This window comes from Lates calcarifer, linkage group LG23 (assembly GCF_001640805.2).
Source record: "Lates calcarifer isolate ASB-BC8 linkage group LG23, TLL_Latcal_v3, whole genome shotgun sequence".
Classification (NCBI taxonomy): Eukaryota; Metazoa; Chordata; class Actinopteri; family Centropomidae; genus Lates; species Lates calcarifer.
Window position 1 is genome coordinate 4400907 of NC_066855.1, and position 27543 is coordinate 4428449.

The 27543-nt window shown below is 42.9% G+C and overlaps 1 protein-coding gene across 1 annotated transcript in view; it reads right to left on the reverse strand.

Moving 5' to 3' along the window:
* LOC108895303 (transformation/transcription domain-associated protein) overlaps positions 1-27543 on the reverse strand; it is a 78978-nt gene that overhangs the window by 2098 nt on the left and 49337 nt on the right. Inside the window, 15 exon segments of the mRNA XM_018694028.2 lie at positions 278-472; positions 2205-2408; positions 3348-3532; positions 4387-4604; positions 4968-5193; positions 10961-11222; positions 12256-12461; positions 12712-12802; positions 17023-17184; positions 18745-18946; positions 21026-21126; positions 22226-22372; positions 22466-22584; positions 23289-23484; positions 26029-26220. Of these exon segments, the coding sequence (XP_018549544.1) occupies positions 278-472; positions 2205-2408; positions 3348-3532; positions 4387-4604; positions 4968-5193; positions 10961-11222; positions 12256-12461; positions 12712-12802; positions 17023-17184; positions 18745-18946; positions 21026-21126; positions 22226-22372; positions 22466-22584; positions 23289-23484; positions 26029-26220 (2706 nt within the window).

Genomic DNA, 27543 nt, shown 5'->3' on the forward strand with positions numbered 1-27543 from the left:
TGCATTGTTTTTGTTTGGTTGTGCCTCAGATCAGCCCAGAGAGAAGTTCACTAAGTTTAAGTGCAAAACAATAAGTGGAGAAAGCTGCCTTATTACAGAAATATAAAGCATATTTTATGTGTACATGCCTGATTAAGGTTAAAATTATAGAAAGGCTCAAATGAGACTGCAAAAAATCTCCCTAAACAATGGTTAACACCCTAAAAATGTGCAATATCTCAACAAGTGAGCCTCTAATTATACACTATATACAGACAAGCTCTTCCAGACAAGTTACCTTAAAGTTTGGCTGTGCGAAGCATCGTGCCACAGCAATCATGGAGGCGGTGAGTGGGCCGGAGACGCCGATGGTGGTCAGGAACTCTGAGATGTTTGGCGTCAGGCGGAACGGAACAGGACGATTAGCGTCCAGGTCGCCCGTGGCATCGTTGATGTCGAAGCGGAAGTAGGAGACATTCAGTTTTCCTGTGTCCTACAAAACAAGAGGACAGAATAAAGATTAAGGGATGTGTCTTACAAATAAGTGTGCATGTGTGACAGGGACACATTTTAAATCAAATAAATTAAAAAAAGCTAAAAAATAAAAAAAATATCTATAAATATTCCATTCTGCACTTTTTTCCCACAGGCTTCTTAGTCTATATAAGCCCTGTAAGAAAATGACTCTTCTTCAGAAAGGCTACTAGGGTAGTTACAAAACAAGCTCACACCAACGAAATGGCTGCTGTTATTGATCTGCGTGCCCTAGACACAGTAACACGTCAAACTATCAGCAGCAGAACATCTATAATCCTCAATTCACTCCCACTCCCCTCTCCCCCTCCGTCTCTCCCTGCTGACTTAAATATATACAGCCAAGTTTTCATCCTTAAGCCTGCATTTATGTGCAAGAGGACCGCTACACAAGCAGCCATTCCGGGGAAGATAAGCTCCCTTATATGAAAAGGTGAGTGGCTCTGACAGCTTTATAGCGGAGCATTTCATTCCAGCTCGTACTCCCTCTCCTCCTCCTGTCTTGCCTCTTTCCATCCCTCCCCCTCCTTCTCCCTAACGCCCACCCCTCCCAGTCTCTCCCTCTCTCTCCTACTGTCATTTGCTCCTCTAGGCCCCAGTGGAGAGCCTCAAGGCAGTGGGCTGAGACACCAGCAACCCCCAGGAGGCTCAGATAAGCCCACAGACAGTTGGATGTGGAGGCAGCGCTCAGAATGCTAAATCACCAGACTAGCGGCCAGCAATGGCTTCATTTTAGGGGCTGGTGTGAATGGGATGTCACGACATTAGCGTGCCACATGTGGTGACTTTGGGGCTGTGAACCGGACTGTGAAAAATGACAGCAACTGGGTGATTTTCAGAACAAATGTCAGTGATATCAGAGGAGATAGTTAGTCAGAAACAATTCCACAAGGCAGTTCAAGAGATTCTCAGGAGATGATGCAACACCTTATGAAGACAGGAAAAGTCTTTAACTGAATCAAGGCCTGATGAGCAACACAAAGCAGGTGCCTTATGAACCGATGCCCCACACTATCACTCAGCTCTTGAAAGGCCGATTTAAAGGAACTTAAGGTCTGTATTTAGGCAGGGTGGGGCATGATGCTATGGCTGTGATGTCCTGTCCTTGCACTCTCTTTCTCTGTTTGTGTGTGTTTGTGTGTGCGTACACACTCCGCACCGTAATCCTCCTGTGTCTAATGGGATCTGCGGAGTGGAACAGGCAGAGAGGGGGCTTAATACCAGCGCTTAGCTGCCCGGAGGAACGCCTGTCAGCAAAGGCCGATTAGGATCAGAGGGGAGGGGTGGCCGACTGACACAATCATCTTTAATAATGACTTTGAAAAAGCTGTCTGCGGACCCCGAGTACCAGACGGATGCGTGTGGACTGCGAGGCATACGCGCGTGCACACAAACACGGCCTCTTCAAATTGAAATGTCTTTGATAGCTGTAGAGAAGAGGAACTGAATATAACGTTCTGTCAAAACATCCTTCGCACTGACAGCGACTGGTTGACTGATAGGCCTAGCGTGAATGTCATTGGGGAGAATGGTAATTCATACGGCCAGATATGGAGAGGGTAATGGTGATCTCTTAATGCATCTATGAGAGTGTATATCTATTGAATTAGCCACCGTCAAATGGCTCCCACTTGCCCTTGACAGAGAGTCCAACATGCTTCTGTTTGTATAAATTTGTGTGCATTTTCTACCTGTGCTATCTGCAGCATCTCAGGGTTGAGCCTGTTGAGGTGGAGCATGAACTCAGCCAGACCTATGAGGGCCAGCTGGATGGTGAACATCTTCCGGAAGGTCCAGTAATCTGTGGCATTGGGGAAGGTGTGTAGGGCCCACTCCTTCAGCATGCTGCGAGGCACCATGTTCCCCTGCACCTCCTTCAGGATGTCCCGCAGGACCTGGTAGTAGACAGGAAGAGGGTATAGGTTAGGTTGAGCTATTATTGGTCATCACATTCAGGCTCTGTTTTATTCAATGCAGTAGTCCCTCCTCCCTATATAACTGAACACACAACTACAAATCATAGTTAAATATGATCTACTGTCCACAGCAATCAGTGGTGGATTTTCTTCTTCCAGAGGTCAAAAGAATCCAACCCGAGAGCAACATAATTTTCTAGCTATCTAAAATATCAACAATAAATATGTCAGACTTTTGTATTTAAGAATCAGTGCAAAGGCTCTCTATTAGTGCCACCAGTTTACTCTGTGTTGAATGGACATCCATCATAGAGGAGGCAGAGATACAATTTCTCTAGTAAAAAGCGCCTTCCCAGAGAAAAAGGCAATGAAGCCAAAAGATGAAATTAAAATTAATCAACAGGCCTGGTTAGCCTATTTTTGATTGATAGTTTAGGTGAGCATCAGTTTCCAGGAACAGCCACCATAATTTTACAGTTTGCGACTTTGAAGCATAAGTGTGTGACAACACAGGTAATAGTGCATTCAGCCAATCAGGTGAAGCATTCATGTCGATGTTTCATAATAAAGAACACATCTATTATTCAGTGATTGGTTGATATAGTATATAATAGTTTGGCTGACAACCACTGATTAAGTCACTTATGAGAGCAAATCCTCACTATCCAGTGAGACTCCAACTGTGGTGAATTAACAGAGGAATCAAATGTTTCTTTATGGGTAAATAACAGTGACTAAGTGCTCATTAAACCTTCCCAGGTGACTGTGACATGACTGCACAAGGCTATTGTTAAATAACAATTCAATCACCTGGGATGCATATTAATGCAGAGCAATAAAAGAGGTGTAAAGCTGTGTACGGGCTGTCTATGTTATGCATGTATTTTTGCAAATGTATATCTATGATTGTCTCCATACCTGGTGGCTGGCCTGTGTGCCTCTAGCCTGTACAGTGGCCAGACGATCATAATATCTGGAAATAGGGTTGTCATGTTCGATGCCCTTCTTGGCACAGCGCTGTTTGTAGATTTCCACCAGTGACAGAGATGAAGGGTTGTCCTCTACTAGCCGCATCTGAGGCGACACTGCCACCACTCGGGGCACTGGAGAGATGGAGGGAGAGGAAGAAGATGGGACACAGGTGGGAAAAAGAGATGGGGAGGGGGGAAGCAGAAGGAGGAAGAGGGATGTAGGGAAACCCAAAGAAAAAAGAAGAGGAGAGAGTGGTGGAAGGAGGGAGGTAACAAAGGGGGGGAAACAAACAAGTCAGTGACACATAAGCTGTAAACATTTGGCTGCACTTGTGAGCGAACAGTTCCTGTTTTACCACAGTGTAAAACCACAGTTCTAAACATACAACAAAAATACTCCAGAGTTGGGAAACAGCTGCACTGAAGGCGTGCCATTGATCAACACCAAGCAGGGTCAAAGAAGGTAAAAGGCTGTGCATAGGTTGCTAAATGAAAGTAGTCTAAACATTTACATACACTGGAACCCCAAATCAAATCAATACCAGCCATTCCAGTTGGGAGGAAATGGGTTGGAAGGGACCGTTGAATTCCCCATCCATATTTCCCCTTAAACAAACCAATCAAGTGCATAAATGGAGAGTGGGCAAACATCTGGGTGGAGAAAAACCACAAGGGGATGACAAGAGAGGAAATAGTGCTTGAAAGCGAATTGAAATTGTGTGTGTGAGTGGTGGGTGAGTGAGACAGAGAGAGAAAGAAGAAAAACGAAAGGAGATGGTCAGTGCCAACTGTTCTCAGTGGACAAACAGGTGTAGAAAAAAAAGCAGATTCCTTTTTTCTTAATCAAAAGCTAGTAAAAGAGGTAATGAAAGCTCATAAAAAAGAGAAGTACTAGAATATAATTCTAGTGAGATTTCATCCCTACTCCCTATGTTTTTAAACATCAAACAACATGGGCCCCATCTCTCTCTTATCCCTGGTCCTACCAGTGAAGAAGAGGTGTCTTTTGGTGGTCTCCTTCCTCTTCTCCAGACAGGGGTTAAGGAGGCGCAGGAGCTGCAGGACCCTCTCCTCCCGGCGTGACTCGGTCAGGCAGGCGTCGTTCATCACCAGGTAGGGGTAGATTTTTCCATTGTGGCCACGGATATAGAGACGACGTGCCGCAGTATTGTGTTTCTGAACAATTTCCACTCTGGGCATGAACCTGGAGAGAGGTGCAGAAAGACAGAAGTGAAGTAACAAACAGTGTGGGAGAAATGATACGTGGGCACATTTCTCCCCTCTGTTATTCAGGGCTCCTATGGAGCACCGACTCAAAAGATTTATGAAATAAGGACTAACTTTGTATTAAAATCACTAAGGGTGTCAGTCAAGGCAGGATGATAAATATTTTACTCATACTTTGTATGTATAGATAGTAAGAACTAACCATATCTGGAACAGAAAAGGAGATCTAAAATGTAATATGTGCTTGGTAGAGCAGAGCTGGGCTTCTGGCTCATGGCTGGTGTAAATTCACCCTCCTGCTTACTAGCCCCAGGTGTCCTTGTGTAGAAAAGTCGTTTACCTTGCAATCTTGATGTAGTAGTGCGTGGGTTTGGGCATGAGGAATTCCCCGGGGATCTCCACCTCAGCTGTCTGCGCAGAGAAGTTGCTGAGGAAGCGGCATTTCTCCTCAATGAGGAAGAACTTGGGCAGCTGCTTGGTCTTGGCCTCCAGGATCTTGATCCACTTTTTCAGCTTGGAGATCAGATTGTGAAGCTTCATGGAGCCCGGCACACTGAAGTCAAAGTCTGTTAAGAGAGGAGAGAAAAGTCACGGGTTACAAGAATCTCCTCAGAGCTCTGGCCTTTTTAATCTCTGTCTTTCTTCACAATAATGAAGCCAGAGATCACCTGTGCTTCAAATAGGTTTTAAAGCACAGGGGTCTGGTAAACCTACTGATTTAGTGTCAATGCCTGAGAGCAGAATGGGATATTAAAAACTGAATAAAAGAAGAAAACCAGATATACAAAAGCAGATGCAGGCTGCCTGAGAAAGCCTTTTTGGGCAGTCAGTGTGTTACACTCTCCTTTCCCCAATCTAGCCTCAAAATGCCCTTCAGCATGACACTAACCCCCAAACTGTTCGAGTGGAGCTGCTCCCAGCCACCAACAGTACAAGACTGTATCAGTAGTAAGCAGCTCCCAGGTGTGTTTGTATGTGTGAGTGACCTTTAACCTCCCCTGCAGATATATGCTCCCAGACCTGTGCTATTAATAAAGACATATTTCTCAGTAACCTTGCCAAAAAAAAAATGCTATAAGCCTGTAAGCAGCAAACACACACGGGAAAGTACTCAAAGTAGTGTGTAAAAAAATAGGTAAGAAAATAAAACAGACATAAATAGGATTAAAAGTATGACGCTTGATAGCTTATTGGTCAGATGACAGATGTCAGATGACATTTCATTGCATATTGCAGTGCCTGTTTGAAGAGATTGTTTGAGATTAATTAAAGTGAGATCTGGGTATTTATTTTACTATTATATACACGGTAACATTGACTAAGAACACCTTGTTTTTCACAGCGATGGCCTAAGGGAGGGCAGTGGTTACACAAACTTACATCTGGGAAATGTCCATTATAAATATTGTGTTGCACCGTTGGTCACTGCACTCCAGCAGTGTGGTGCAGTGCCTTGCTTAAGGGAACTTCACGGATAAGTTATTCATGGCAGGCTGGCAGCACAAGGAGAGCTGTTTGCTCTATCGACTTAAAACTCCCTGGTGGAGGTTGGGAGCTGATTAAATTAGAGCTATAAAAATGAGAGTCTTAAAGTATTAAATTCCTGTTTCAAGTCACAACTCATATTGCACATAACATATTGTGATGAGCTGCAGCAATAACAACGTAAGGAGGGGAAGTCAGCCGGGCAGGTTTTCCATTTTAGAGTAAAGCCCCCAGGACATCTCTGTAACATGAATGCGCACACACACGCACACACGCACCCCAACCTCTCCTATTTCAGTACACCCCGTTGTGCTGCCTGTTATAATGAATCCATGAAACTGCAAGGCCTTGCCATTTCAAACCCGTTCAATCTCTCCCAGAGTGAGACCTCCTAATACTTTAAATAAGCCCTTTAAAACAGCCAATGTTCTTTTCAGAGTGGCCCTATTTCGCTATCCGTCTGCCTGCAATTCACCTGCCTCGATAGCAGAGGTAAAATTGAAACAGTCCTGAGAAATTGCAACCCGACAACAATTCAGCACCATAAAAGTGTATAATGCCTACAAATAGAAAAAGCGAGACATGCTCCACTCCTTCAGAGCCATGAAGCAATACGGTAATATCATTTCATCTTTATCAGATATAAAACATTTTACCTGTTTAAATCTGAAGACTGCAGACACAGGCATTATGTTAGCATTATTCATGAAAAATACATGAATATTTAAAGTAGTTAAAACTCAACATGCTGTCAAACGTAAACAGCAAAGACCTTTTCCAAAACAATATTTCAATTTGTTTCACTTACATCTTTAGAGTTTTCAGCTGCAACACTCACACACCTTTTGTCAAAGTCAGATCAGTGGTGCATTGTCCATCTCACATTAACATGTGAATAAATGAATTAGCATCAAGCAACTCAGTAAAAAAACTTCACTGAATTGCTCCTGTTAAATCAAATGAGTAAAACTAATAAACAATGCAGTGCCACCCTCAGGCCAACCAGTGCAAAGCGCTCCAGATATTGCACTTGACACACAGACTGTAGCTACTTCAGTTCCAGCGTACATTTTACAATTCATTCATTAGCCTTTGAACATCTGATATTTAGGAAAACTTTGTCAAAAAGGACCAACTCCTGTTCTGATATTAACTTATTATTTTATCTGCCATAATCAACCGTGTAAAAGTGTGACAAAATAAAAAATAGAGAGAGACTGCAGAAACTGCAGAAGTGCTCTGTAGCGAGTGCAATACAGCCAGTGAGAGCAGAGGAGTTATTTTCAGTCCCCCTGAACTCATCGTTGACCCCTGCTCTGTCAGCGAGCAGAGGGAATAGAATGCCGGGAGAAAGAGTGTGGTGTGGAAAGTAGCCAGGCTCCTCTTTGACCTGTGTGTAGAAACCTGGGCTGCAACTCTGCCCTACCTGGCCTGCCTGACAGACCACAGCAGAGTGTCTGCACTGCTCTACCAAATTATAGATCCAGACCCAGAAGGTGGGCCACCTCTGTATATAAAACCATCACTCCCTCATGTATGGTCTTGTTACTGACAGAGTCTGGGATTCTATGTGTCCCGTGTGTGTGGTGAGATGGAGTCAACTCGACTTTATTATATCTAATTGGTGGGTTGAAGTTGTGGGCATTTCAGAGGTCATCATAGCAGCATGGATGGGGGTAGGGGAGTTTCTGGCAGGGTAAGTTCACATTTAAAGCTTATGCATGCCGTCTAACAGAGAGTACAAAGGTCTCAGGTGCTAAGCCAAATTGCTATACAGAATTATAATGAGTTACATTTAACTATGTTAAATATCATTTTAGCATGACAAATGACTATTCAGGCATACAATTAAAAAGCCAAGAAACTTGTGGGTTTTTTTTCCAAAAAAAGCTCTTCTGACAAAAGTCTCTGGAACAGATCCACTGTTAAAACAGTAACTCATGCAAATAGCATTCGCCGTAATTGGATTTGAATGCCTCCCTGCTGCCAAATGTTATATGTGCAAACATAAACCCATATTTTCCGGCCCACAAACCCTGTGAAAGCGAGTGAGCCACTAACGTGGTGCGGGGAATGGGAGCTTGGCTGCTCAGCAGCTCTGTAAACCCTGTTTGTTCCGCTCTGGAAGGCTTGTGTGGTTTCAGTCTCTGTCGGCCCTGCTCCCACGTCGCCGTGGGGACAGCTGGGTAGCGATGGTCGGCAGGCACCCTGCGAGGCAGAAGCCCTGGTGACGCCTGGCTGCATGAGCACAGCTGGCACTGAAACATCTGGTGAGATTCATCAGCACAGTGCTCATTGTGGGTCTCATTCAGTCTTGTTTGTGTTGTTCATTCAGTCAGTCCATGTGCCGTTCCCATGCTTTTGCTCACTAATGCCATCACACCTGTCTTTATGTTTCCTCTCATTCCTATTGTTTTCCATTCCTAATCTCCTCTCATCCATCTTTCATGTTCCTCTCTCTAATTTTCTTTGCTATTCTGTTCTGGCTCACAGTTATTATGGCTTTTTTCTCACTTAGTCAGGTGATCACTTTTTCCTAGCTGCTTTTCATTCACTCTCTCTCCTTGTCCTCCTCTATCCCAGGGCCAAACACATTAACTCTATTGGCCACTCTGAAGACCACTAGAGGGGAAAAGCACAGGAGACACTGAAGAGCAGAACTGGGGAAGGGGAAGGAATGGGAGGAGCTGCTGTGTGGAAATGCGATAAAAAGGAGAGACCAGGTCGTTTACTGGGAGAGCAATTCAATGAACATGTATGTGCAGTCAGTCCATAGGAGAGAGAGAAAAGGAGTCAGCAAAGAGGTTTATTTAAACACTGAAAGCTGGGGGAGCTGCAGACGGTCCTTGTTTAAACCGCGTCCAGTGAACTGTGTTCAACTCCCTTATGTAATGTAGAAAAACAGACACGTGGCTTCCAAAAACAGGGGAATGATTGTTTTTGAGAAAAATGTCTCAGAGGGGGCCTTGGCTAAACAAGAACAGCACCTGTCCTGTTGGATTCCACAGCTTGCACATGAATCTGAACATGCAGGCCAAAATGACTGGAGGCTTCATCACTGCCTTACAAGCATACACATGAATATCACAGACTTTTTGCTTTGAAATGTGTTAATCCAAAACTGGGGACAGATCAGAGAACTGTCTTTCATTGCAGAGCGTCTTCCAACTCCTAATCTTTGATGTTGCATCAGCGTACAACACCTCTGAGAATACAAAGATTCGGAAAGTATACAATGTGCCATTAGGAATTTTCTAGGGGTTCAGGCTTAAAATGCTGTCAATTTGAAGATTGGACTAGATACAGGCCATAATTCAACATCAAGTAAAACAAAGCACAACAGTAAAAACCTCTGCTGGACAAACTCAGTGGACTTTTGTTTTAGGTACTGCTATGTATCATCCTACCTTGATGACTTTAGTGAATCCAGTGAATCCACACAGACTGAAGTTATTTGTGTTGGTAATCCATTGCCAATTCTCCTCTCCAATGAATCATTTTCACTGGAATGAGAATGTAAGAGCTACTCTGGTATTATTTTAGATCAATATATAACAGGGGAAGGGAATTAAGTGTTTCATCTCTGTGCCCCAGTAGCTGAAGCAGAAGTAGACTCTTGAATTCACCTACCTGTTCTAATATTTTATGAACTATATTCACTTTTGGTTCAGAAAGCAACCTGTAAACAATGCTTTCAACTCTGAGTTTTTTCTGACAAAGAGAATAATACAGTGGGCACAACCTAGAATACAACAGCTCTTGACTGGTGGCTGGTAGTACTTAGTCTATAATAATAGATAGTTCCAATAAATTTACATGTCAGTATAAAATGGCAGAAGTTGCCCAGTGCCAATATGGTGGAAATTGCTTTACTCAGCCTCTCGTGGACTCTAAGTCTATAAAACCTGCATTGAGAATCCATTTCACCCCGATACAAAAAGCTGCCAAGAACTAAAGTAATTTCATTACAGTGCACCTCAGTAGATATATGATGTTTTACAGACTTATAAATGCTTTTCAGACTAAAAACTGAACTTTTACACGAGGAGTTCACTGTTTCATAGTGTCTGCAGAGGCAGGAGAAAAATAAAGAGGTCTTCTGATGGTTGTTGAAATCATGACCACAGTGCTACACCAGCTTAGATTAGAAATGACACTGACTTGAGTATAATCAAAACCAATGTGGCCATGTGTACACACAGTGTAATCAAGACACAAACACACACACACCTATTTCTAACCAGTCACCAGGCCCAACCCCTGCCTGAAATCAAATCATCTGGTTGGAAACCTTAATTACATTGCAGAACACCAATGTTCCAGCTGCTCCAAGCGACAGTGCAGTCTGTCCTGGCAGCGCTCATATGAGTAGCACAAGTGTATATTGCTACAGAGGCCAGTTGGGCACCTGTCTCATCATTTAAACTAGTGTAGACATACAGTAACAGAAGTGCTGCTCTTGTTTGGTGGCTGATGTCTGATGCAGGGCTTTGGGGAGAAGAGCTAGGAGGTGTAGCTGGTTTTGCTACCTGGCCAATTGTCGCACCTTGTCAAATACTCACAAAACAGCTTTTTTCATTGCCTCTAAACATATGCCACTTGTTTTCTCTTCAAATTTCCAAGTGTTATGATAAAGTTGGAAAGAGGTCAAACCACCAATGCCTAAAGTTAACATGGCCAACAGCCATGAAACTAAAGTGAACAAACAACTAAATTCAAAAAGTAAATACAGGAGACAGACAACCTCAAAATGAAAGGGCTCTTCAGTGCTTGTTATTCTTTTTGTCTGTTCTGTATAGTTCTATGTATATACAGGCAGAGGTGAGTATATTTCAAAAGCCAACCAACCTGTTGTGAACTGCCCCTTCATCTTCTGGAAAACAGGATCCTGGGCTGTGGCTTGAGCCCGACGGGCTAGTGACTCGGAGGCAGCGCTGGAGAACATGGTGGAAACATTGGAGACGTTCTCCAAGCCGACACCAAAGGTGCTAACCAGCTTCTTGACAAAGTTGAGTGTGTGTGGAGTGATCTTGGCGTCAGACACTGCCCCGCTCTTTTCAAAGGCCACTGAGTAGCATTTAGCCAGGCCCTGTTGGAGCTGTCTCAAGACCTGCAGAGAGAAAGAGAGAGATAGTTATATTAATATTAATAAGAGTTGTCCCAACGTTATTCTCCAACCTGAATCAGTTCTGATCTCTGTCAGATAGGCGTAGTTTAAAACTCAAAGACCTCGACTAACACACATCTAAACAGCCAAATACACATGCACGTTTTTTTGGGAGCAAAGGTGTAGCTGTGTGATGTCATACAGCAACCAAAGCAAGAGAGAAGGGCGAGGTGATGATGGTGTAGCATGCCTGTGTCCCCTGCTTGCCCAGTGGAACGAAGCATAGAGCCTGCAGCTGCTGCTGTGTGCCCCAAACCATCACAGATAATCACACAGGCACACACACACACCAACAAACTTCAGGCCCTAAATCCCTTGCCCCATCCTACACGCTCACCGCACCCATCCATCACCTGTCTCAGTCTGCTCTCCTCCTGCTGCCTCTCCTTCTCCCAGACTTCCCCTCCACCCACCTACACACCAGTTACCTTGCCTGGATGCCACCTAGCTTGGCTAAAACAATTTGCAGCTGCACCAAGTTTGGTGTCGGGCCTCCCTCCTGCACTGAACAGCTAATTTAAGTGGACATGCTTCAACAAAAGGGATTTGAGAAAATACCAGCCAAGACATAATGTATCTGAAATGTACATGCATCTATTTGCTATTCTTTTTTGAATATAATCTGTCATTAATATGGTAGCCAGGTCTCTCAGCTCTGGCCTGTTTATGGCAGCACATTATTTAAGTCAGGGAAGGAAGACGACCTTTTAACAGACAAGTAGGGTTAACACCTTAGACTAAACAGATGTGTCGGACCACCAGAGAGACAGGATCTGCCAAACTGTGGTCATCTGGTTGACCAGGTGGTATGATACACATATACAAGATGTGCACACCAACTTGTTTTCACACATATGCACAGCTGCACGACAGTTCTCACAACCAGCTGTAATATTTTCTCACCATCTAATCTGCTAAAAACACACGCAGCGCCAAAGTCAGACATGCACGCAACCAGCGCCTTTGTTCTCCTCACCTCTTCATGCCAGTTCTCCCTGAACCACACCATCTGGTCCACAATGCCCTCCAGGGAGGAGAGCAGGGTCGGGTGTATCTCCCGCTGCATGTGCATGATTCGGCTGCAGCGCCACATCGGGGCGGTGGCCCGGATGGGACCTGGGTCGGAGGCCCCAGAGTGAGGCTGGGCCCCCACTGAACTGGGCTGCTGCTGTCCAGATGAATCTGGGGAAGGAGAGTGGACAGGAGGAGGAAAGGGTAAAAAAAAAAGGCAATCAGGATTTGAAAAGCAAGCAAAACGAAGTACAGTTACAATGCATAAAGTTATATTGTCCAGGGCATATTCCATATGCTATAAACTATGCTTTATGTACTTTTAAATGTAATAACTCAGCGTGGTAACAGCAGAAAAGAGCCTTTAATGTTCAGAGTGTGGAAAGGCGGAAACACACTACAGCCAGCCATGTTTACTTACCACTTTTGTAGCGCTCCCTCTGCTCGATCTTGAGCGTCAGGTAAAGGGTGCGGATGGGGAAGTAGACAGCCTGGGGGTACACTCGTCCCACCTAGCAGATAAAAGAGGGTCACAGATTACATTTCAAAGACACCCCCTCAGGACCGCAAAGGAGAGGGAGAGGAGGCAGACACAGGTGGGGAAGGAGGAGATGGAGAGAGAGTGAGAGGGACAGGGAGGCACTGTTTGTGTATGTGTGTCAGAGAGAGAGAGAGAGAGAGAGAGAGAGAGAGGAGAGAGGAGAGAGAGAGAGGAGGAGAGAGAGAGAGAGAGAGAGAGAGAGGAGAGAGAGAGAGAGAGAGAGAGAGAGAGATCATACTGATACAGCCAGAGACCTCTGCTATAACAGAGGGAGTGTTTGAAGCTTTGAGTCAGGGGAGTTATGGAAGTTAAAAACACGTCATGGCTGAATTACAAAACTGAATGTGACTGATGATGAAATTGCCCTCAAGACTTTCAAGAAAAGTCACTGACAACATTGGGAGGCTTAATGCTTGAAGTCAGGACATAAGAGGTTTCAAGTTTTAAACACATAGCAAATTCACCTCAAACTTAGTGGAGTAGGATTCCTTTGATAAGTAATGCAGCAGATGAATTCAGTGTATACCTTTGGTGTATAATTCATAAATCTGTCTCAGGTCACAGCTCGGTGTGAAGGTAGGATTAGTTAGCTATATAGACTGTCGTTCAGCATCCAAGATACATCCACTTCTGAAATCAAAACTCTGAATTCTGTTGAATGTTAGCTACTAAACCAAGAAATGAGCCAACCTTTCAAAAGAATGTTAGCAAGCTACCTTACCAGCATACTTGGTAGATATTTTTATTTCTTTCTTCTGTTTATTATAGTATGACTAAGAGGGCTATTTAAAGTTGCACTGAGCACTAAACATAGTTGGTGTAAACAAACACAACACTTTAAGCAGAGGTGAATTCACCTACTGTAGGTTTCCTTCATTCATCATCCATTCATGTGGTCCAGCAAGCTCACATGGCAATACAGAAAGCATGTGTCTAAATACACACTGATTCAGTAAAAGCCTCTGAACAAATTCTCAAATGCCCCCCCACCAGTAGCCGCAGTCTCAATTCCACACTTGTCACCAAATGACATTCTAATACATAAGAGGGCGACCGCTGTGACACATCACACACAGAAATTGTAAAGGAATCACCCTTCGAGTGAGAGAGGCAAACTCAACACGACGCTGATATATTTGTGTGTTTGACATTTGGCTATCACTGTGGCTGCACAAAGTGAGTGCCTGAAGGAGGAACATGAGGTGTGACAAAAGCTCCCTAAAATCCTACAGAGGTTTTTAAAAAAATTGTAAGCAGAGGTAAAATAACCTCTGCCCACAGATTTTCTTTTCTAACATTTTCGAGGAAGGTGAACCTGCAGGAAAGGTCTTTAGGAGGTTTGTTTATAACATGTGGTATTGTCTGACCACTTACATTCCTCCTTGTCGTACTGAACTCTGTTGTAGCGATGCAGAATGTTATTAAAACATATGGAAATGATGACTAAAAGTACAAAAACAATAACCAGGTTGTAAAACACACTAAAGCAGATTTTTTCCTTGAAATTATAGGTGGAATAGATCTGCGAGCCTGGCTTTAGGCCCACTCATTGGTAGAAGACCAAACCACAAAGTTCTCTCAGATCTCAGAGCACAATTTCATAGGGTGCAATTACATAGCTACTTGATCCCTTCTAGACTCTCTATATGCCTGCAAGGCAGAAAGGGATACCTCCACATTTCAACAACAAACTGAGCTCAATATGACTAAAGGTGGGCTGAGGATGGATGGTGGTGGTGGCAGATACAGGAGAGAGATAAAGACGGAAAGAGAAGAAGCTTTTTTTCACACTTCAGCCTAAGGCTAAATGGATTTTGGAACCTCTACGCTTTCCCTGACTCGATCGACATTCCTCTGACACCTAGCCCAGGTCTTCAGAGATTCTCAAAACTGCACCAATCAAGATTATACGAAAACCAGCTCAGCTTTAAAGTTACCAAAGGTGAGAACAGGTGAGCCAATGAGTAGCTAAAACATGCAGTAGTTCTGCTTAGACTGTGTGGACTAATAAAAAGAGCTATTCCAGATCTTGGCAGGTCTCAAATTCTTCAAGAGACTCAGCTCCCTAAATGCATGTAACTCACAACTCTACATGGTCAGTCAGTTAGAGGTAGTGTGCTGTGAATGCAGCACTGAGGCAGGGGAGACCGATAGGATTAACTTAGCGGTGAAAGAGGCTGCTGCTGGTGGAAGGTCTAAGCCTGCGCAGCCTGGAGACGATACAAAAAGGAAAGAAGAGAAAAATATTATGAAATTGAACTACATGTAGGAAAATACTTTCCACTTCCTTGATGGTGAGCTGTTATAGTTATGGAAACACCTTTAGTCACCACCAAAATGCTTTAACTGCTCTTTAGTGGCTAAAGAAAAGCCATCTGTACAATGGTTTGAGTACAAAAAGCCACTGCTCAAATAAATGAGTGCCTTTCTCCAGCAAATCCACTACTGTACACCCTGTACATACACAGTATTCTGCAGCTGTTTACACACTGCTTTTCCTTAATATCTCATATTGTATATACAGTGAATTTTCTGCAAGACATTTAGATTTAAAAAGAAAAATACACCGCTGAGACGAGAAGTGAAGGACTGGACTCAGGAGTAACGGGAAAAGGGAGTTCTAAGTGGCAGCTAACAGCAGCATTAAAGATGAAAGAGGAAGGATGGCAGAGAGGAAGAGGAGGAACCAGAGATCAGCACGCTAATGGGAAGATAAGAAATGTCATATTTTGGCGAAGCTGAGGTGGGCTGAGGGGAAGAGGGCGAGTGGTAGACAAGGAGGCAGCAGCGAGGGAGGGTGGGAGTGCGTGTGGGGAGGGGTGTTGAGATTCTCTGTTAACTTCTGATTCATCTTCCCGCCTGCCCCCAGGCGCTCTTCTCCTCACCTTCATCAATATTTCAACATACGTTTTTTAAACATCCCGCCGCCGCAGAGAAACTCTAAATAATTCAGGCAAACGGCAGAGATAAAACCTGCCATGCATTAAAATGTGGTTTTATCTTTACATAAAGAAAAGAGCACCAACCTTCTACCCTTCAGTCATTACAGGTGACAAGGCCGACCAAAGGAAGGACTGGATCTCCACAGTTGTAAAATCTCTACAGTCACCCACTGACATCCATTTATATACATATAAAAGGCAGGTACTAGATTAAGTGATTCAACTGAAACTAAGAGGCCACAACTTTGAACCTTGTAACAACCAGATGTCCTGCTCAAGTATCCTTTAGTTAAACAAAAGGATTAATGTGATGTATAAAAAGATCGAAAGATAAAAACATAAATGCAAATTATTCAGCATATTTCTGCTGCTGTGTTCATTTATTTAACAGCTAACTTATGTAAAGCCAGCTTGTTAATAGGCTTAAGAACAAACCATCAGTGAGATATTAGCTCTTTATCTGCATGCTAAAAAGTAGAAAGGATTCCCAAAGTAATCATCACTTCATCACACACTTGGTCTGACTTTTCATGATACTACTACATCTATCTCTTAAATTACCCACTTGTATTTTACAACCCTGTCTCTTCCCTCTCTTCTCTTTATCCTCCTCCACACTTTCTCTCATATCCTCTATACAATATTCCTGCTCTGCTGAGAGGATGGTTGTTTGTTATAGCAGACTACTCTTTGAAGATCACCCTCTTCAAATTGTGCGGAAATAATACTCCATTAAGCAAAGCAAATTAGTCCTCAGTTTAATTACTAGCTCTGTTCCCGCAGTGCGGATGCGTACGATATTAACTTTATAATAATTTCTTGAACAAATAATTTAAAAACCAATTCACCAGGGACTGGTGAAAGTCGATAAATTGCTGTAAGAGGGACAGTGAAAGAGTATGAATGCTTAATTTGGTAAATAGAAAGCAGGAGAGGCCACTTTGGCGTGAATGCAGTTAATTTATCTTGATTAGAAAGACGTGCATGAGCACTAATGCTAACACAGCAGCCAGATGTGCTGCCCCAAATGGATGAAAGAAGCCAAGGAAAAAAAAATGGATGATTGATGGGTGGAGCAGACATCCAGACATGAAACTGAAGAGGACAAAATGCAAAAAAGCAACAGGGAGGGCGGAAATGATTTTCAAACACATTCTAAATGCTAAGATTATCTGACAAAGATGTTTTCAGTGATAAAAAGTTGATGACAGAAACCAAGAGGATTTTTGTTTGTTTGTAAAGGCCTCACCTGGCTGATTAGGTTGAGCAGAGGTTTTCCTTCTGAACCAACCAGGCAGGTCAGGAGCTGCGGTATCCATGCCAGCCACTGGATGGGAGGGACTCCAATGCAGTACTTGTCCACAGCATCTGCCAGGGTGTTCTTGTCATCAAAGCTGAGCAGCCACAACACCTACGAATGAAAAAAAAACATTAAAAAAATGTGAAAAGGGAGGGAGAAAGGTGAAGTCAGGACAAAGCAATTAAAAAAAGGATGAATGGAAAAAAAACAAATTAAATGCAACAGTGTTCTGTCATGGTAGAGTATTCCATAAATTTCACAATAAAGTAAGTAGTGAAAGACACCAAGCAGCAAGAGGTAAGGTCTTTTTCACTGATCAGACCATTGCTGCTACCCGGGCTCTGTTCACAAAGGGGGTGGGGGGGTGGGGGGGCATAGAGAAAAGAATCCGAAAGTACGTCTTGAAAAATCCTCGCTATGATCAAAGCTGAGCCGGTGTGGAGGTGATCTCCCTTCCCCCTTCCCCTGGTGTGCTAGTGTGTGTATCTACATTATGATGAAGACATTAACCCCACTCAACCCTCTCCCCCCAGGCTCTCCTCAGCAAGCCAACCCGGGTACACAGATTGTGTATAATTACTGATAATGACTGGTCATCTCTCTTCATCCATCAGGACACGGCACTGCCAAACCAGCTTGGCAGCACAATACCAGAGAGGGTCACCAGAAAAACATCTAATTGGAATGTGAAGCTTCTATAAGCCATTATTAGAGCAGATAATGATAGTAATGCCTGATGGTAACACTGGACGTGGCAGGACCATATTTATTATTTATCCAGCCTGACACACAGAGGTACTGTAACTGGTAGATTTTGTTCTCTGGATGAGTTTCTCTAATCTGACTCTCCTGTGGCTCTTTGAAAGCAGAGACCCAGCAGGCAGTTAAGTTAAATTTTCACAATTTCTCAGCCCCCTCCAGTTCATTAATAATAGAAAAAAAAGATCCAGTGTTTTTAATGAAGCAAAAAACCTACCAAGAAGAATTTACCTGAATTTGCCACCATTTTCTTACATTTTTTGCTGTGATCATCTGATTTGATGTGGTACTGACCTTCAGTGCTAATCTCCGGAGGGACTGTACTGAATGAACTGGTGCGTGTCTGTGTAAGACAGCAGGATGCTTGTTAGCAAGGAGTCTACCCTTTTACCTCCCACACAGGTCTTACTCAGCTGGTAAGTATGGTAGTATTGGTCCAACTGTTTGCCATTAGTCTGTTAAGTCTGTTAACCCCTGCGCCAGAAGATGGCCTTCACTCCACCATCGATCTGCTGTGGGAACCCATCCAAACTGTATACCCCTAGACTGTAATCGATCAAATTACTACTCTCTGCTTGTAGCTGTGGCAGTCTGATAGGGGAGGGGAAAAAAGAATGTCTTTCTTCTCATCAGCACCAATAATATACAGGCTGGACAGGGTCAGGAAACTAGGGAATTAACTGTGACTCTATTTGTAAAAAGCCTATTGAGGCTACTGATTTTATAGAAACCGAAGTTAGGAGCAGAAGTGGTTGCTGACATGCTATTTTTAGAGAAAGAGAAAAAACACTTTTACTCATAAATCCTCAACAAGTGAAAACAAAACATACACAACAGTGATTCACATCTTGCCTACTACATTTTAACATGGATAATCAAAACAAAAGGCCTCCTTCCCAGTTCCCATTTCACCTTTGCCAGGTATTTGCGGGACTTGCTCTCGTTTTGGTGGCGGCAGGCGTGGAGGTAGCAGGTGATGGCAGAGACTCCCAAATGGAGCTGGCGGTCCTTGACAAAGATGTTCTCCAAATAGTCACCCCACATGGCCCAGGCCTTCACTAGGACATCATGCATCTGTACAGCTGCTGAAAAGGCCTTGTTGGCCTCCTCTGACCTGGAACAAGGAAGGAGGGAAGGTGGAGAGTGTTAAAGAGTGATGGACAGACATGAGGGTAAAAGTGTCAGGGGCAAGTGAGCAAAGGGAGGGTGAAGGAGAAGGAACTGAATGAAAGGGAATTCAGAGGGGAAAAAAAGAGATACAGAATAGGGAGGGACGCTGACGAGAGGGGGGAGGGTTGGATGAGTCAAAGAGATGGATGCAATACTTATGTGAAGACTGGAGAGTCGGGCTGAAGGAGCGAAATAAAGGGAGAAAGATGGAGTGTGCAAGAAACAGATTATGATGATCATATTCTGAATTATGTACTACACATCAATACACACCATATTTCATTTGCTGTAATCTTCAAGGCCTTTCCCCATGGCATTACAGAGTAAGCATTTAACCCAGCATGAATTAATGTCGAGGGTTCAGCCGTTTCGCTACACTATAATATGACTTGAACCCAACCCTATCATACTGTGCAGATCAATCCATTTAATACTGGGTGACATATGAGCTTTACATCTTCCTATTTAATCAGAAATGACAGAACCTCAGCAAGGTAAAAACCTCAGAGTAATGGCTATATTTATCTGTATACAAATACACTGACCGTGAAGAGCACTGCCACCGCTTAGAGAAATCTGCAGGCTGATAAACCTGAGAATCCTTGGGATTCTTTATCCTGCCACTGCAATCTAGCAGTCACACTTTAAGTATTCGATATGGACACTGTTAAAAAGCAGGCAAAGAAATAGACAGGTGAAGTCTGGCAGGAGACCCAGGTTTTGACTGCGCCATTTATGCTGACAGTGAAATATATTCTGAATCATCAGCTGTTTTCACCACGCCAAGCGGTTTCTAACCACTGGTTGGCACGCGTTCTGAATAATTTTTACACACCTTTCAGCCCTTGATTAATAAATAAGATGCAAAGGCACCTCGAGACGCACTACCTTGCAGTCAAAACAAGGAGACAGGCCTGTCAATGAAAAAGCCTTACTGAGCTACAGTTGGTAAATGGACCTCCATTTTAGTGGAGTGCTTCCAAAACTACTCTCCCACTTACTTCCAGTGAAATGTCTCCCAAACCAATCAATTAAAATGTGTTATTATAAAAGGCATTTTGGCATGTGATTAAGAAATGGGAGCTTGATTGCTATGGGAGTAAGAGCCGAAGACCCTCCAGTAATACTTAATGGGGTTGCCTCAGTCACTTTGCCAGTGTTAAAGTACATTAACAGTTTCCACTACCCGGCTCAACAGGAGCACAGGCACCCAACAGACTGTCAAATCTCTGACACCCGTTTAATTGAATGATCCCAAAATCCTTAGCACATGTGGCTGCACATGCACACACACACACATGCAAAGACTCTTTCAACCCCTAACCCCCACTCTGCTGTTAATTCTCCCCCGGTGTAGGGGAAAGTTAATGATTGCAATAAACCCTGCTGAGGTGGAGGCAAGTTCTGCTGATCCCATAGATTCCTGCAAATTGCCTCAAGTTAATTATTGAGCTGCATATACATTTAATAAGCCTTCCTCAATTTGTCTTTCACCCCTCAGGACACCATGTCACGTCAAAGATGACGGGTGAAAAGGGGGGTGCTGAAGGGGAAGGGGTGTTAAAGAGCGCAGCAGTGGGGAAGGCATAGCCCAGTAAAGCACAGAAACAGCAGTCGTATGCTCTGCAGGCAACCCCTGCAGCCAAAAACACACTGCTGACACTGTCACAAGCTGATGACACAGATGTACGTGAACATCTAAGCCACGTCATGGGGGTTACCTAGTAACATAATCTCAGAGATGCGTCAGCTTGAGGCGAGAAGTGCTTATTAAATATGACTGCCATGCCCTGACAGGAGAAAACACCCACGCAGAGTTGAGGGACCACTGACACAGTTTGAGGATATTGAACAAAGGTTATGACACTGACAGGGATGACAGGAATGACAAGGAATGGATTTAGATTGTCAAAAATATAAGAAGGTTAAAGAAGCAAATCTAAAGTTGGTTCAAAGTGATAATGCTTGTGTAAAAGTGGAAAGGTAGTCAAAGACAACACAGCTGGGGCACTGGTGGACATACTTGTTAATTTGAGCCAGGAACATGCCCTTTAGAGCATAGAACTCAGCCGTCATCTCCTTGGTGAAGTATTTCAGATTGGTCGACTCTATCACCTCCAAACCCTGACAGACAGAGCAAAGAACAGCAGATGTTTAACTTCAAACTGTAAAAGGAACTTTTGACACTAGAGAGAGGAATTGTAGAGAAGATACCACAGCATTTTGTTTTAGACAGTGCCATAATCACAGGTGAAAAACAAACAAACTGCTCAGTGTTCATTAAGAAGTAAGAAAAGAGGTGTTAAGGGAGCTAAACTTCCATTATGGTGAGCCTCTGATTAGGTGTCCCCTATGTACTGCTGTGACAAACGATGTGTAGCAAGAGAGAGAGACAGAGAGCACCAGAGGATATGAGATAGAACAGAGAAAGAGAGAGAAAGAAAAAGATAGAGGGAGAGGGAGAGGGGGAGAGAGAGAGAGAGAGAAAGAGGAGTGTCTACTGGCACTTTTAATGACTTGTGGTGTGCTGGACTACTTCTATTAATCAGAGTACTCCATGGGCTTAAGAGCAAGCTCCCGAGTTACACTCTCTTATAAGTCTCCCTGCTATAACTTGTCACCTAGAGCCACCCCAAACACTTCTTGCTCTTACTACTTTTCCCACTCAAAGTACCGCTAACTATGCTTCCAGCTACTGCTAACAGAAATCAACCCAAGTGCTTAAATCACACTAAATGCATCAAATGTGTTGATGCTCGGTAGAGACTGGCTTATTTCATATTGGAGCATCCATTACCATGGTCCAAATCTCTTGCAGCTGTGCTACATTACGGTGCAGGTGTTGCACGCGTACAATATATTTATCATGTTTTCATCACACATAATTAGATTGTACAAGCAAAATGATTTTTGCTCTTTCTAAAAGAGTGACTTTTCCAATACAATATTTCATGTTATTTAGAAGCTGCAGTAGAAAAAAATATGTCATTTGCTAATAAAACCAAGACTTAACATATTGATATTTGTAACATACTATTAATTAAAGGGCAAGTTCTCGATAATAATCCTGTGGCTCATATATATAGAGATTAAGCACAAGTTTATGCATTCATATGAATCTATATTTAGTGCACAGGTTAAATAATCAAATAAATAAATAAATAAGCAACAGATTTGCTAATTTAAAATACAGTAACAGAGAGACGGTCACATGCCATCTTACCTGCATGCATTCATTCTTGCCCATGACACCAGCCAGCTGCAAATAACATTTGACCTGCTGTCTGATCTTCTGGAAGCAGTCAACAATGGGCACTGTAGGGATGGTGTGGATACGACTCAAAATGTCCAGAGCCACATTCACCAAACCCTAGAGAAACAACAATATGATGTTGAACTTGATGTTGTTTATTGATTCATTCTTATTTCAAATGTATTTGATAAAAGTTGAATGAACCATTACCTGTTTGCGTGCTATCTTGCCATACTGAATAATAGCAGAAGCCGAGGCATGGACTCCTAGCATGGCATTGTTGTTGTTGGGATCATGCTGTGTGTTTGTCTCATATGCTGTCACTATGGCTGCAGATAGAAACAATACAGTCATGAACATGGTGAAATGAGAGCAGCATAGAGCAGTATATGAACACTGGGGATCTTCTAGCACTCTGAAAGCTCTGCTGTCATAACACAGAGGTGGGCAGTGGGGACACTAAATGTACTGAACAGTAAATGGGCCATGGCGATGAATTTCATCAAGAAAATTTCATTTCACTTCAACATAAGTTTGAAGGCTGTCATGTATAAATGAAGTGGATTTTATTGGCATGGTGCTGCAGAACTGGCGCTATTATTATTTCAGCTCCTCACAGTGCGAGTTGGAGCTCAAGTTGCTTGAGACATCACATTTTGCAGTGGCTGACTCTCTGAATGGTTTCAAAGTCACCGCAGGAGAGAGCTAACCACTGAGCAAGGTAAATATGTATGTGTGTGTGTGTGTGTGTGTGTGTGTGTGTTACGTCCTACAGTGAGAGAGCGCGCTTTAGCTAGCTGACATTTAGAAATGTACAGAGACCCTGAGGTGGTTCTGCGCATCATGGCCTTTTAAAGAAGACCCGTCTGTGGAACTAGCGTAAACAAAAGCTGCAAAATAAGAGCACGACTGCATGAAAGTGGCACCCTGTAACACACTTGTGACATGTAAAAGGTCACACATGTGAACAGAAAAATATGTTTCGATCAAGCTAATGTCAAATTTAGATGAATTTTGTCAGTGTGTGTTGTACCTTGGTAGTGGTGCTGGCGCCACATAAAGATGCTGCTCCAGTGGGACAGGTCATCAGAAACAATGGGCAGTCGGTTCCTCCAGGTTTTCACCACTGTCTTCATGTCATGGAGGCTGGTGTTGCGGCCCAGGTTTGCTGGCTGAAGTCCTGCATTAATTTGAGCTGCTTCTTGCAGCTCAATGATCTGCTGAGCCGCCTGGGGAGAAATTATAAATACATCAGCTCATGAGCTTTCATACAATATCACCGGTATCCCGAACACACTCACTTAACTCTTTGGCCCTAACTTTAAACTTTTATGGTGCATGCAAGATGGCAGATCTGAAGCCACAGGCAAATGGCAAATGCTCTCATGCTTGCAATGGCTAACTTTTTTGTTTACAGTTACAAATTTGTGTTCCCAGGCTCGCCTCAAAGATTTGGTCCAGACAGTGTAACAGCTGCACTTAATCTTGTTAATATTTTGTCTACACTAAGCAAATGTATGCTGCTGGCCAAATTTCCTGCTTACTTTGTGCTGCATTATACACATCATGTCCATCTGCTGTCAATCAGTGACTGGTCACTTATCTAAAGTTTAAGAAATCTTACATAACTTTCTTGTTTTCTTCTCATATTCTTTAGATGCTCTGGAACCATGGACAGTTTTAGGCTTGGCTTGCTTCAGGTTGTTTTTACATTTAAAAAAGTCTTGTGCATGTCTGCCCCATCTCTCCCCCATTATTTATTGTTTTCTTCACTGTTTGGTGTGCAGCACAGTAAAGCAAAACGTCCCTAATATATCTGAGTGAATATAATGAAAAGAAAGTAAAAGAGGACAAAGATGATAGGGTGACAACATGGTTAGAAAGTGAATATGGGGTCTTGTGAGATCAGGGTTTAGAGAAGAGGTGGTGAGATGGTGTGGACGATGAGGTGATAGATGGAAGGAACAAGAGGAAAGGTGATGTGAAGAGAGAGTGACACTGCTGTGTTAATGGAAAGAAATGACTGTGTGACGCTGAAAGGTAAAAGCATTGAGAGTAAAAAAAACATAAAAGATACAGTAAAAGGCAGAGACTGAAATAATAAGAAAAAAGACTGTTACTGGATTGGTATAGACAGAAGAAAGGAGACAATGCTGGTACTGCCCTCCTCTAGGCCACTAGCTTAAGACTCATACTCAACAATCCTGGGGACTGAGAGCCTCCAAAATGAGATGGATCAAAGCGACCAAATAGATTTACCTCTAAGGACAGCTAGATCTGAGGATCTCTTAACACAGCCACGAAAAAAGCAGCACCTTCTCTAACTATCTTGCTGCAAATTAGCACATTAATTTAATTTATTGTTGACTTTTGACACAATTTGGTTTGTATTTCCTCTTTTAAGAACAATTTGAATAATTAGTGGAGGACACTTGGGGACTGCATATAGCAAAAATGTCACAATAACAGAAACCCTTTATTTTTTTAATTAGAAATACGGTCCAGCAATATTTTCTCAGGCCACCAGAAAATAATTTTGCAGGAAAAATCGTTATGACTTCCTATGTTGCTTCAATACCTCATCTGCTCCAATATGGCTCAGAAAAAAGGACAAGGAGATGGGAAAATGTGAAAATGATAAGCGAGGGCTTCTTTCTCATTCTGTGAAAAGAAGCCTCATTGATTGGCCTAAAGCTGCTTTGTGAACATATAATCAATCATTCCATTAGACCTGCTCATCAATCAATATTAATGCCAACCCTCATAATCGATAGCGTGGGTGATAATCCATTGATCGTCAGTCAGGGCTGAGAGCTGAGATTTGATGATGACTTGATTCAAATGGTGTTTGAACCCTACTGTATTTGCAGAGTCTGGGGTTCTCATTCTCCAAGGCTCATGGAGTTGTGAATGTGAGATATAGAGTTTGGAATGGAGATTTACAACAGGCCGCTTGGCTGGGTAGAGGAATAAATAGCTTGTTTTCCCTCGGCTGGGGTAAATAATTGGACTGCACATATGCGAGCACACGCACGCCAAAATACACAGACACACGCATACGCACACACAATAACAAAGAGCGTAGTCACCCAATTCAAATACCCATTTTGAAAAGATAAATGTAGTGAATCAGAGCTGTGCTATAGACTTAACCCCCCCGCTCTGAAATCAAATCTCCCAAAACAAAATAAATTAGGCAATACAATATTTTTCACAATTATCTGTTAATATCAGCTGATGGCCCATTTCTAACCTTCATTCAGACCGTCCCATTCATCATGTAAATGTAATTCTGCTGCAGGTATTTAATCAAATGGTATCTGATGGCAGGGAAGTAATTACAGCCATTCTAAACTAACTCCCTTTCTTCCCTCCTCTTCTTCTTCTCTCCCTTTCTCCTCGTGTCCCCCAATTCTGTTCACTCTCCACCTTTTTCAATTTCCATCGCCTCAGTCTCCCTTCTTTTCTGATTCTCCTTTTTCATCTTTGGCCCTGTCTATTGTAATCTCTCGTGGTGGAATCAAAGAGGCTTAAAGGTTTTTTTGATTCTTTTTAATCATCTATCTCAATTTTACAAAATGCAGTGAAAGAGGGAGATAGAGGCCGTTATCAGTGTTACTCACCAACGCAACATCTCAGGGCTACTGATGATCTCTCGACATGTAGTGCTTATCACAATAAAATGACTTCCCTTCACTACTCTCTCCCTGGCTTCCTGACTCCCACGTCACTCTAAATGGAGCTCTGAAAACAGAAAAACTCTTCATGCTGACCTGAAGCAATGGCGTGTGCACATGAGACACGATGTGAGGCAACCTCCTCCACTCGCGGATGGCCAGGCTGGAGGCCATCTCCACCAGCCGCTCTATGAAGTTGAGCTGCTGCTCCTCTGGGTGGCAAATAGCCAGGTAGCCACGGTGCATGTTCACCTTCCAAGCCATCTCCTTTGGACAACTCAGCTCCACCTGGAAATTCACAGAGAAAGTCAATTTCCAAATGACTGTGACTACAAAACTGAGCTATCAATAAATTTAAAAAAAAAAAAAAAAAGTAAAATACAAAATCAATATCTGTTTTTTAAAGGATAATAGGAAGGCAATGAGTGGTGTTTAAAAAATCTTGCTATCAAATTAATTAGTGTACCTTGAAACAATCACAATTTTAAACAGCAGTGGTCATAATGCTAAGATGACTCACAGCACTGCTGCTTTTAGAAACAAAAGTCTTGCTACTTCTTGAGTCTTCTTCTTGTTCAAAGGCACAAATGTGATTAGTTTTTGTCCCCATCTTTTATATTTTCTACCATCTGCCATCACCAAAATCAAATCAAAGCTTTACTTGTGTCTGAAGTGGGAAAACAAATTCATCTTGCTCTTTTATGTTGTCAAGCAATCCACCAGTTTTCCTGTAAAATCCATAATGGGAGGACCACAGGATAAAACACAGCACAGACGGCTGCCAATCTCCTCAACAAATATCTTGTTAAAGGTAATAATACAGGATCACTTTTTAATTCTTAGCTTCCTCACAGTGTCCTTGTTGACAAAACAGAGAGATTGTCTGACTGTAAATCGTTGCATGCAAAAAATAATGTTTTTGCAGTGTGTGATGGCGCATGAGCAGTAAGTTGAAACTTACTGACAAACAGTAGCTGGTATCTATCTAACCAAAAGAAATGTAAACAAATTTGTTATTGGTTACATATTCTCTAAATACAGAGACTGAGTTGGTTTCTGTGTGTATTTGTCCCTATGATGTCGAGCAGCACAGCATGCATGCTTTAAGTATGGGCCTATGACACTTTCCTTACATAATTTAGTATTCGGACAAATACCCAACACTGTCTCCAGTTCATTTTCTGAATGGTTTCAGCAGGACTTTTGTACTAATGACCAATCAACCTGACGAGTCTGACACAGGCGGAGGAGAAGAAAAGGCCCCGCTATTGATTAAAATGCTGAGTGCATTAACACTAAACAAACAATAGCCCTGGGGAACCTGCTACGTCAAACCTGTGGTTTTGCTGTTGTGTGTTTATAACTGAGAGAGAGAACAACAGAATATGACAAGACCAAGAGGAGGACGAGTGAAAAGAGCAAGAGAGTGAGAGAGCATGGGTGTGTATTTGTGTAAGCTTCCGTTGTTGGAGAAAATTACAGTGATCGGTCAAAGCACACTTATCAGAGGTGACGCTTGATGAATATCCTGGAGACAGAGCCGCCCTTATCAAGAGCCAGCTTTAATTGAAAGCGGGGACATTTGGACTTTGCCTCTGAGCTGGTGAGCTT